The 12686-nt window shown below is 40.7% G+C and overlaps 1 protein-coding gene across 1 annotated transcript in view; it reads right to left on the bottom strand.

The window, feature by feature from the left end:
- Positions 1-12686, bottom strand: part of LOC101857914 (sortilin-related receptor) — a gene marked incomplete in the record, with an annotated part of 121665 nt that overhangs the window by 77909 nt on the left and 31070 nt on the right. The window contains 4 exon segments of the mRNA XM_013080110.2: positions 2904-3093; positions 7650-7828; positions 10653-10741; positions 12439-12530. Coding sequence (XP_012935564.1) covers positions 2904-3093; positions 7650-7828; positions 10653-10741; positions 12439-12530 — 550 coding nt within the window.

The following is a 12686-nucleotide window of genomic DNA, read 5'->3' on the forward strand; positions in this document are numbered from 1 at the left end:
TGTGTGTGTGTGTGTGTGTGTGTGTGTGTGTGTGTGTGTGTGTGTGTGTGTATGAATGCATGAGCGTGTGCATATGAATGTGTGTAGGTGTGTACAAGCCCATATACTTGAGTGCGTATTCGCTTGCCTAAACCATAGATGTACACTCCTAGACCACACACTGTCATGGCACCCTTTCTTCATACTCAATAAAAACTTCGCTTCTAAGCATGTGCACCATGGGACTCCATTCTGCACCAAAATGAAAAAAAAACCCAACAAAGTGTTAATAAATTTATCAAAATACAAAAGAACCTTAAAAATTGGAAAAACAAGAAAAACTATTTTTACAAAATACATTTTAAAAAACTTTTTTTAAAAAGACAACTGAGAAAACAAACAAATCAAACAAATGTGTCTGTTCGAATTTTCTATCCGAAACCCAAAATAAACACGAAATAAACACGAAATTTAGGGTTTTTGGTATTTGCTACAGTCCATGGCCCACGGCATTTCCTCCCTCTTGCCCTTCATCATCTGGCTCAAATTGTGTCAAATGGTGACCACCATAGTGAACAGGAAATACATCAGAGAGCACAATCTAGGATATTGTAATACTGGTCTATGGACTAAATGCACCTCTTCTGTTCAGTGACAAGATCCCTACAAAAGGAGTGAGACTGGGAAAAAGTTATTGAGACCTTAGGCGGAGATGGCTCACGTCCTAATTTACCTTTTTTTAAGCACGACATCTCTTAAGACACCGATGCCATCATCTGTATTATCTATTGCGAATCACTGCTTATAAACCATACCAACAGAACTAATGAATAAACTGCACAGAGCAGTAAGAGCTTTCTCAAAAAGCCTACAAGAGAACACACAACACTATTGCTTTGACAGCTACACTGGCTCCCTGTTAAAGCCTGTATTTACAATTAAGTTGCAATAATGTGCCGTAAGTGTTTTAACTATCTGGCACCCCAGTATCTTTCTTATTTACTACAAGAGTGTATTCCATCTCGAAATTTACCATTTAATAGTATTTAAAAACAACTCAAGACTGTGCCTTGCAAAACCAAAACAAAAAAACTGCTCTCTCATTGCGGAATTCCCTCCCACTGCGTCTAAGAGAGGTGCCAACTTTCACCACATTTAAATTTGGCCTGAAAACTCATTTATTTAAACCATATTGTACTAGCTAGTCTTATTCTTGGTCCAACAGAAGTGTGATCAATAGCCACAGTGACTCCTGAAAACTCATTTATTTAAACCATATTGTACTAGCTAGTCTTATTCTTGGTCCAACAGAAGTGTGATCAATAGCCACAGTGACTCCTGAAAACTCATTTATTTAAATCATATTGTACTAGCTAGTCTTATTCTTGTTCCAACAGAAGTGTGATCAATAGCCACAGTGACTCCTGAAAACTCATTTATTTAAATCATATTGTACTAGCTAGTCTTATTCTTGTTCCAACAGAAGTGTGATCAATAGCCACAGTGACTCCTGAAAACTCATTTATTTAAACCATATTGTACTAGCTAGTCTTATTCTTGGTCCAACAGAAGTGTGATCAATAGCCACAGTGACTCCTGAAAACTCATTTATTTAAACCATATTGTACTAGCTAGTCTTATTCTTGGTCCAACAGAAGTGTGATCAATAGCCACAGTGACTCCTGAAAACTCATTTATTTAAACCATATTGTACTAGCTAGTCTTATTCTTGGTCCAACAGAAGTGTGATCAATAGCCACAGTGACTCCTGAAAACTCATTTATTTAAATCATATTGTACTAGCTAGTCTTATTCTTGTTCCAACAGAAGTGTGATCAATAGCCACAGTGACTCCAGAAAACTCATTTATTTAAATCATATTGTACTAGCTAGTCTTATTCTTGGTCCAACAGAAGTGTGATCAATAGCCACAGTGACTCCTGAAAACTCATTTATTTAAATCATATTGTACTAGCTAGTCTTATTCTTGGTCCAACAGAAGTGTGATCAATAGCCACAGTGACTCCTGAAAACTCATTTATTTAAATCATATTGTACTAGCTAGTCTTATTCTTGGTCCAACAGAAGTGTGATCAATAGCCACAGTGACTCCTGAAAACTCATTTATTTAAATCATATTGTACTAGCTAGTCTTATTCTTGGTCCAACAGAAGTGTGATCAATAGCCACAGTGACTCCTGAAAACTCATTTATTTAAATCATATTGTACTAGCTAGTCTTATTCTTGTTCCAACAGAAGTGTGATCAATAGCCACAGTGACTCCTGAAAACTCATTTATTTAAATCATATTGTACTAGCTAGTCTTATTCTTGTTCCAACAGAAGTGTGATCAATAGCCACAGTGACTATCTTTTTTGTGAATGTGTTCTTCATTAGAATGTGAGTGTACATGGTGTATTTGAAAGAATTGTACATTGAATGGGCCAGTGTGCATGAAGCGTTGATTTAAATCTTATTTTATTGCTATGCGCCTACAGCCACCAGGGAGTGGGCACTATAGATGTGATCTTTATTATTTAAATGCACCTCTTCCATTTAGCGCAAAATCCCTACAAAGGGACTGGAGTCGTCGAAAATCTTAGGTGGAAACAGTACTTTACTTTTACTTTTATCCGCCGCTTATACCCTTTTGGGTGTCGCGGGAAGAAAGAGACGTCTCTCTGTCGCCAGCCGGAGAGCTTGGGTCAGGGGGATGCCGTGGGTGTTTAATGTTTCCCTGACTCCAGCTATCCAGGTCTTCCTCGGTCGCCCTCTAGCCTTGTTGCCATCGAATTTTTGGAGGTAGGCACAGGTGGAAACAGTACAAGGCCTAAACACACCTCTTCCCTTTAGTGACAAGCGCCCTGTGAGACAACAGGGACTGAAGTCGTTGAAAACTTCAGTTGGAGACAACTCAACTCACCACTCAAAGTCCTCCCTGGTACAGGAGCAGTTTTTCTTCTGAACCTCTCGGACAAATCCCTGGCCATTGTAGCAAGCAGCATTGGCGATCTTCCTTTGGTACTCCGTCAAATGGCCCATCAGGCAGCCTTCCTTCATCAAGTCGTAACTGGCTGACCACATCTTGTAGTCATTCGGGCTGCAGGATTTGTCTAAGGATACAGAAAAAAAATCATTTTTGTACTGATTTCATGTTTCAGAAAGATGTGTTTATTTGTTTTTTTGTTTGAGTAGAGAGAAGCATAAAGACACAAGAATTGTCATTTAGTGCTCAGAAAAAAGAAGACAGACAGACAGAAATAACAGAGGGAAAGTAAAGAAGTAGGACTTACCAAAGGGGCGCTCCAACCACCCGCATTTTATGGTAGATTATAGAAACATATTTGGTTCGGTTTGTTCTATCAGCCGTCTTTTTTTCTTTCTTGTTCTCTTGTCTTTTAAGATTCCATTTTGTTGGGGGGTTTTTATATTTAAATTTTTCTGTTTTTATGTTGGGCTTTTTTTTGGGGGGGGGGGGGGGGGGGGCTCTGGGGGCTGTTTCCAGTAGGGAATAATTCTCAAGCTAAAATTCTTCTTCTTCTTCTTCTTCTTCTTCTTCTTCTTCTTCTTCTTCTTCTTCTTCTTCTTCTTCTTCTTCTTCTTCTTCTTCTATCCCATGGTTGGGGAAACCGTGTGGGCACCACAGCATCTGAAAACCAGCTCTCGCCGTTCCTCTCTGTCCTCTGCTTTCCTCAGATTGTCACCCATCGTCTTTCCTGTACACTCTGCCATGTTGTCCTCCCATCTCCTTCTCTGCCTTCCTCTCATTGTCTTTCCTTGTACGGTTCCTTGTAGGATTGTTTTAGCAAGTCCTGTGGATCTTGTGACATGCCCATACCATTTTAATTTTCATCTCTTCACTGTGGTCAGTAGATCTTCATGCTGCGCCACTGCATTTGTGATTCTGTTCTGTACCGTACCTCAGTATTTGAAATATGATCTTTGTATGAGATGTCAAAGAGATGTCAAAGAGTCTGAAGTAACATCTCATCTCTGTTGTTCATGGACCTTGAAATCTATCTTTTGAACCACGAGTCATGAATAGGCAGGAAGGTCAAACATTTTTGCCCCTCTACATCCCTAAAACATTCCGAAACATCTTCAGCTTCCTCAGAAGCAATAGCGCAGGCAGCCATTTCACAGGGCAACCCCAGCAGACAATGCTATCACAGCAGACTTGCCAGCCCCTCCACAACCAAAGAGAGGAATTCTCCCTAAAAATTTGAGTTCGGGGGGTGGGGGTGGGGGGGGGTCAGAGTTTCCAAAACCCTGATAGATTAAAACACCTTTATAAACCGAAAGTTGCAAATAAACATACATATTAAACTGAGGTCTATTTGGTTGTTTATTAATTTGCAATCTGGCGTGTTGGTCAGGGGCAGGGGGTTATGCCTAGCCTATTGTATTGTTTGGCTGAAAGAGTGAGAGTGAGTGAGTAAAGTGTGAGTCTCAGTTCAGTTGTACTGTATGGTGCAAGTGTATAAAAGCAGTCTGGATTACTACAGGTCAGACTTTAGAGGGGAGAGCTGTAGCAAGGCAAAGGAGGCCTGCTGAGATGTTGAGTGGAGAAAAGGCTAGTTAGAGCCTCGGCTTATTTCTGTGTTGCGTGTGAGATTCCAACGCATCGGGGCCCCATCGCTGAGGAAAGGATCACCATCCGGAGAGAAACAGGTTTGGCTAACGTCTGTTGTAAACGCAGGCAAACAAAAGGTTAGTGTTAAACATTACTTTATGTTTAAGTTACAACATAAACACACCAAAATAAACAAAACTAAAAATGCGTTTTCAAGTTATTTACAATAAGTCAGACTAAGATTGCAAATAAACCAGTGTGCTTTCAAATCATTTCCAATACGTTTTATGCAACTGATAGAAACGGAATTCAAGGGGGAAAAAAAATCAGAGCCTCAGCAAATTTAGCTGGGTTCTTCGACAGGAATTTTTTTTTTAAACAGAGGGCTCCCATTTTTTCAAGGTACTCGACAAGTCAGTCAGTCATAGCCCAGTAACTGGATATCTAGATTAATTTCTTAGAAATAACTGGATATAAATGGGCCGACCAGGATTTTCTAGCCCTCTCAGAGCCATAATCTCAAACCCAAATTTGCTTCCACCTCGACTTGCTGCAGTTTGATTTAGATCTGAACCAGTTTTCAAAGTAAGTGTGGCTCTCGGAAATTTCCAATTAGTCTGGATTTTGTTTCTATACAGGCCTACGTATCTCCCACTCCCATCGCAAGCTGTGTGCACTGCCAGGCTATAACAGACTTCACCGCGTCTGCTCCACCCTGCCTCCGTCCGTCTCATAGAAAGCGTGTCCATGGCTGGTGCCTCTATAAATAAATCATTGATGGTCTGGTCAGAAAGCGTGTCCCACCCAGTTCTCCAGGTGGATTTAGAAAACCAGTCGAAAAGTAAGTCGAAGCAGTCTGGGTCCTCAACTTAGTGATTTAAATCAGGTGCGAGAACTGGATATTCAGATTTTCATCTGGCTTTCACCCATCTATATAGCCCAGCCATTCCTGTCTTATGACATTGATATCATCATCATCATCCCTACCTGTATTACCTGTCCTGGGCAACAACGTCATTGCACACCGGACAGGTCCATAAGAGCTCGGTTCTCCCCAGCACCAAAGCCCGCAAGGTATCCATACTGATTGTTCCGGTGGCTGTCTGATTATGGCGACGTCTTTCCTTTCCAGATAATTGTACCTTTCTTCCTTCTCCCCTCTCTATCCCCATTTCCCACATCCTAATGATTGCGTGATGTTCTGCTGTCTCCTTGTCTTCTTCATCCCACAACTTTTTCGCCAGGGTCTTCAACACTTCTCCTTTGTCAAATTTCACCTCACCATCAACCACGTCACTGCCTCCCAGCCTATCAGCCTCCTCATTGCCTTTCACTCTAGAGTGCCCAGGACAGAATATCCACGTGATGGCTCTAAGTGATGAGTGTTGTATTGGGTTCACCCATTCACTCCGAAGAAGCCCTTTCTCAACCCTTCGCAAGATGCTCTGGGAGTCCGTGACAATGATGAGATGAGTTGTTCTTGGTCTTGTATTATGAAGCCATCCAAGCGCTCTTGTTACGGCCTCAATCTCCATTTTCATGCTTGAATTTGTTCTTTCTATGGCCCCTGACATGCCATGAACCTTTTTGTTCCCAATGTACACCACAAAACCCCATCCACTTCTCTTACCCCTCCTGACTGATCCATCCGTATAGATCACTGGGTCCTCTGGCTTGGAATGCTCCTCAATTAACTGTCGTATATCATTGTCGTTAACAACAGCAGCACATTCCCGTCTTTCACAACCCATAGTGATGTGAACGTTGGCCAGGCTTCTGCAATCGGAGCTCAGTTCAAACCACTCCTTTCCACAGCATATTTCATCGACGCCACAAACTTTCCTCAAGGAGTCTTTGACTTCTGTCATCCATGAGCTGCCCCGTTTGATCCTGTTTCCTTTGATGCAGCTAAGGTTGTCATGCAAAGGGTGCCTCGGGTCTCCCAAAACATTCAAGTACGGCTTTGCCTGTGCCACCTTATGCCTCACTCTGATGCTGGCCAATACATCATCATCATCATCATCAAGTGTCAGATCAGCAACAGACATCATGGCACAGCCAGATGAAGGAAGTAAAGGCAAGTTGTATAAAGTGTCTGTTCCAGGAGTACACTCATAGGGCACAGACCGGGATTCAAACCGTGATGCATTAAGGTTGCAAGTCCAGTAGCCTCACCACTGAGCTACCCACGAAACTGTAATACATGGAGTTGTTGGAGTGGCGTACAAAATTCTTTTAGGAAGGGGGTAGGAGTTTTTTTTGGTTTAGTTTTTGTAAAAGTTTTACGGCACTTGCAACACAATAAGGTTATATAAGTGCCAAAGATTAGAAGTGTTACAAGAGAGTAACAAGCATATAAAAGATGGAAGAGAGATTAGGACAATAGGTGATTGATAGGACAGAAGGAGCAAACCACACCAGAACACCCACCAACCACCCACTAAAAGATCATTTTATTCACTGATTATACAAGAGAGACATGTTTTAGTTTTAGTAGGAGTTTTACGGCACTTGCAACACAATAAGGTCATATAAGTGCCGAAGGTTAGGTTTAGTTTTAGTAGAGGTTTTACGACGCTCGCAATTGCATATGGTCATTTGAGAACCAAGGGGTGGATGTCAATAGAGAAGTCTTTACAGGGAATCAGACTTACTCTGCTCACCTCTCTAGCTTCAACATCACAAAGTCTTCTTCGACTATCAAGGCACCCCGGAAATAGGGGGACAAACATAAAAAAAAAATAGAGGAAATGACGATAGTAAGGATTAGGAAAGAAAAAGCAGCAGTTCCCTGTCTTAGTTCAGGCACAGTTATGAGCATGACATTGTTAGATCAGCCCATGTACAATTCTACTGTGCACTAGAACGTGAAATGTCCCCCCTTCGGGAATGGCCTATAGACACTTCAGTCAGTGGCACAGCCGGGGGGGGGGGGGGGGGGCAAAGATTAGAGTTGTTACAAGAGTAACAAACACAAAAAAGGAGGAGAGATAAGGACGACAGATGTTTGATAGGAAAGAAGAAGCAAACCACACCAGAGCACCCGCAAACCACCCACAGAGAGACATGGACAAACATCAACACCAACACACTTACTTTTAAAAATATCACGGAAATCGATCTGTAATATTATCCAACTATGGTGTGAAGTCTGGGATCCAAAGATTGAAAACGTTGTGGTTTTTTCCCCTGGCTCAGTAAGTATGCCATACACACGAATCTGTTCATGCAGGAATCGGTACTGCTGCCATGTGGCACCCTCATCGATGGAGTATCTGAGGACGGAAAGAGGTAGTTTAAACAATAAGCAAACGTCACCTACCAGTACAAACAGCCATTCTCTTCCTTTTTTGTTGTTCACTACCTCATTCATTTATCAGTCCATTCATTCATCCACATACCAATCCATCAATTCATCCATCCATCCATCGATGTCAAGATCTGTCACCTCTATAAATGTTCACCATTTCCTGCACATCCCTGCTTAGAACCTTACCAAAAGAAAGCCAAACAGTTCCCATGGAAAACAGTGAGTGTAATATTAAAGGAAGAATATGGAATTATGTAGTTATGAGCACCGTAAAACTCTTACTAAACTATAAACATACGACTACTCAGGCACTTGAATGATCATTCTCTCAAACAGCGAAAAGGCAAACAATAACTGCCCTACTCCAACCTGTTCTCAAAAGGTCGGCTTAAAAATGTTGCCATTGTTGTTGTAACTGTCATGTTCAGGCTGCAGGCTTACACAACTTCACCGCCTGGCCGACTCATCATACTGACTAAGCTACCTCAGTCCCCCACAGGGGGATATAAACAACACTGACGCCTGCTAAGCACTCAAAGCTGTCATTCATATTTTCAGTCTCTGCAATAATGAAGACTGCTTATAACTTGATACAATCATTCACAGTTTTAACTCCTACAACAATGCAGCCTGCTAGACACTAGATGTAATCATTCACATTTTTAACATCAACAACAATGGGGCCAGTTAAATCCCCAAAGTAACCATACGCTGTTTCAGTATCTAAAACAATGAAGACCACTCAACTCTCAACACTATTATTCAGTTTTATCATCTACAATACTGCAGCCTGCTAGGCATTCGGTATAATCATTCATATGTGGCACGACGAGGTAGAATCAGGCGCTCGTCAATTTTCTGTATATAGGGTTATTGGTATCATCTTAAAGCCAGTTCATTTGCGTTGCTTTTAGTGGAAAAAATATCCATCTATGTTGAATAGAAGTCGAGATATTTGCTATTGAAGGAGGTGAGGGTCGCCTGTTTCCGGAGGTAAAATTTGTGAGAAAATGGCCACCAAAGTTAGGTAATTTCCATAGCTTGAGTCCTCAGAAACTGAAAATTTACAGTTTTTGTGCCTTTAAACAATTTTTTCAGTAAAATCAACAGGGAAATGTGTTTCTAAATGGACATAAAAGGCGTTGAGCCAAAAAAAAAAAATTGTTTAAATAATTGCCCCAAGGCCAGACAAATGCAAATTTCTTAGATGTCTTTATTTTTTACAAGCGCCAGTTTTCACTTAGACGTCTCACATATTTTCAGTCTCTACAATAGTGCAGCCAGCTGTACAATCAAGGTAATTAATTATATTTTCAACGTCTACAATAACACACCCTGCTAGACGCACAACGTAATCAATCTCACTTTTAATATCTACAGTAATGCAGCCTGTTAAGCTTCAAAGCAATCATTCACGTTTTCAGTCTCTACAATCATGCAACCAGCTATAGACATTAAATGTAATCAATCACATTTTCAATATCTATAACAACGCAGTCACTAGAGCTATCATAATAATAATAATAATAATAAATAGCATTTATACTGCCCATTTCCATTTTCTAAAAGATGCTCTAAAAGATGTGTACGTAAAACAAAGTATTATACATATAATATAAATGCATAAGTGTAAAAATTTATATGAGAAAAACAGTCTCGCAGTGAGGTTGGAAATGTGTTCACTAAAAATATACAATGCAATAAAAATTCACGAACGGTCACAATAAAGTTAAAACGTGAGTAACTAGAAACATTCATTAAAACATTCGTTCTATTCAGATAGAACAATATTTTCTCTCTCTCTCTTTCTCTCTCTCTCTCTCTCTCTCTCTCTCTCTCTCTCTCTCTCTCTCTCTCTTTCTCTCTCTCTGTCTCTCTCTTTCTCTCTCCCTCTCTCTATCTCTCTCCCTCTCTCTATCTCTCTCCCTCTCTCTCTCTCTCTTTCTCTCTCTCTGTCTCTCTCTTTCTCTCTCTTTCTCTCTCTGTCTCTCTCTTTCTCTCTCTGTCTCTCTCTTTCTCTCTCCCTCTCTCTATCTCTCTCCCTCTCTCTATCTCTCTCCCTCTCTCTCTATCTCTCTCCCTCTCTCTCTATCTCTCTCCCTCTCTCTCTATCTCTCTCCCTCTCTCTCTCTATCTCTCTCTCTCATTCATCACCTCAGCCTCGACTGGTTGTCAACTTCTCACTTGTAGCTTGGCGAACTGAGTAAAACAAAGTATCATGCCATTCCAAAAAAGGATAAAGTTCAGTATAACATCTTCACAGACCACGATAATTACCACCACAGCCCATTGTTTTCCTGTCCATGCAGGATAGCTGGATAGCAGGACAGCTGGATACCAGCATAGCTGGAAAGCAGGATAGCTGGATAGCAGGACAGCTGGAAAGAAGGATAGCTAGATAGCTGGATAGCAGGAAAACAGGATAGCAGGATTAACTCACTGAGCACCACGCCCCGATTTGGCTCCAAGCCCCAGAGGACTACCAATTTCCCCCACTTTTTGAAAATTCATTAAAAAATTGAAATGAAATGCTATTTCTTTGAAATTTTCTGTGCTAATTAATAAGATATGGTTTCAACAGACACAATAAACACATTTTGTGAAGAACGAACGACAATAAAAATGTATAGGACAGAAAGTTGGGACAAATGAAAGGAAAGGGGGGTGAGGGGTGGGTGGGCATGTTTTAACCAAAAGCATATAACATCCACTTTAATCTTTAACCCCACAACAGTGCGTCTCAGACCCTAACCGCTGCACTGAGACACTGGCGAAGAGATAAGGCTTACATGATTTCATTCGTCGGTATAAACTGATGGGCAGCGATGATAACACCTCCGTGGTCACCGAAGTTGTAGAAGTAGTTGCCGGAGAGAACCTGTGAGGCGGGAAAATCAATCACAAAATATGAAAAAAAAAGCAACAAAATGCGCCCGAGTAAGAGAAGGACGAGCCATAAGGTTAAGGGCAAGACAGGTTTGAGAGGAAAGAAGGAGCAAACCACACCAGAGCACCCGCCAACTACGCACTAAATGCATCTCATGCCAAGTTTGAACAATACAATTTACTTCTACTATAGACATTAAATTAAAGATCTCATCAAGCCCTAATGTTAATAGTTCATCTATTATGAACTGATGACGATGATAATTAATAATAATAAAGATCACTTCTAACATGTCAACTCCCTTGTGGCTCACAGTAGAAAATAAGATTTAAATCAAGAGTAGTTAGTAAAATGGGATTTAGACAAGTGTGTTTTTATACTAGATTTAAATGCGGTCAAAGTAGGCGTATCTCTTAAATCTAGTGGGAGGGAATTCCACAACGAGAGAGCCTCTGTTGAAAAAGCCCTACCGACAATTTCTTTTTTAGTTTTACAAGACACAACCTTAAGTTGTTTTTTTTGTCAACGGACCGTAATTTTTCAGATGAAATATATTACCATTACACTCCTGTAATAAATTAGAAAGATACTGTGGGGTCAGATAGTTTAAACACTTACACCACATTACTGTAACTATGTAATAAATATGGGCTTTAAGAGATGATTACAGTTAACATTCAAAGAGACAGAAAAGTTATAATACTTCATGGCATAGTAAAAGAGAGTAAAATAAAGGAATAAATACTGAGCAATTTGTCATGATCCCAAAAGCCATAACTCGTCGCAGATAGCAGCATCATTCCCTTTCCTAAAGTGGTGTGTTTATTTGTCTCAGTCAACATATGGTTAGTTGGTTCAACCTTCTCAGAGCTTCACTTGTGAAGAGTTATCCTTTTTGCTAAAGACTCACAAGTGGGTGAAAACAATCGAAATAATTACATAATAGCTCATACATCAATTCTAAGAATGAGCAATACATTCGCAGAGGAGAATATTTCTCCAGCGAAATAGAAGAGTTGGAAGAATTAAAGGTTAAGATGGCTTGCAATTTCTGCTGTGGCCAATGAGACCGTTGAAAACAATAGAACTGGTCAAACTGTATTGGTTCTCAAATTATAGTAGTCAGGTGAAACTGAGCAGTATCAAACACTTAGTGCTGAGAAAATCAAACATTTCAAAACAGCTGAGTGTTACAAGGTACCGCCTGCATTCCTGTCACCGTGGCAAGGATTGCTTTCATTTCTGGCTCACAAACTATTTTAACTTTCCAAAGTGTGTATTGCTGGTCTAATTATGTGAGTAATAATCACTTAAGAATGCTGGAAGGATATAACTTCTGAGACTTCTGACCAATTTCCTCCCTCCCTGCGACAGACTAAAGTATCAGCATTTGTGGTGTAATGGCTAAGCACTTTGCCAATGAATGTTGAAGACTCCAGTTCAACACCCAAGAGGGGAGGGTTGTTTTTTTTGTTTTTGTTGGATTTTTTAAAATCTAGTATCTCAGTCTGTATACCGGGATGCTGCACCCTTCTCATCTCAGGAGTGACCCCAACAGGCAGGGTAGAAGCAACCAGCCTCCTTATTATTTTTAAACGAGTTGAAGGGGATGTAAAAGTTACGATTAAACAAAAAAAAAAAAAAACAACAACAACACAGTACTACCAAGGTTAACAAATATACTGTACCATTCTCCACTTGAAACCAGCATCGGACGAGACAAAGACGTCAGCGTCAGCGTTCAGTGAGGTTCCCAACATGCCAGATGCGATCACCAACCCTGCAAGAGACGACGGCGCAGTCGAAAAAATACAAGCCATCAGTCCCACAGACGACCAATCTCCGATGAGATAGCTACCAATAACGGACAGGGTTAAATGTGAGGTGCCATCACAAATACAGGAGGGGGGAGAGGGGGGTAGAGAGAGAGAGAGGG

The sequence above is a fragment of the Aplysia californica genome, unplaced genomic scaffold, assembly GCF_000002075.1.
Source record: "Aplysia californica isolate F4 #8 unplaced genomic scaffold, AplCal3.0 scaffold00005, whole genome shotgun sequence".
NCBI classification, from domain to species: Eukaryota; Metazoa; Mollusca; class Gastropoda; order Aplysiida; family Aplysiidae; genus Aplysia; species Aplysia californica.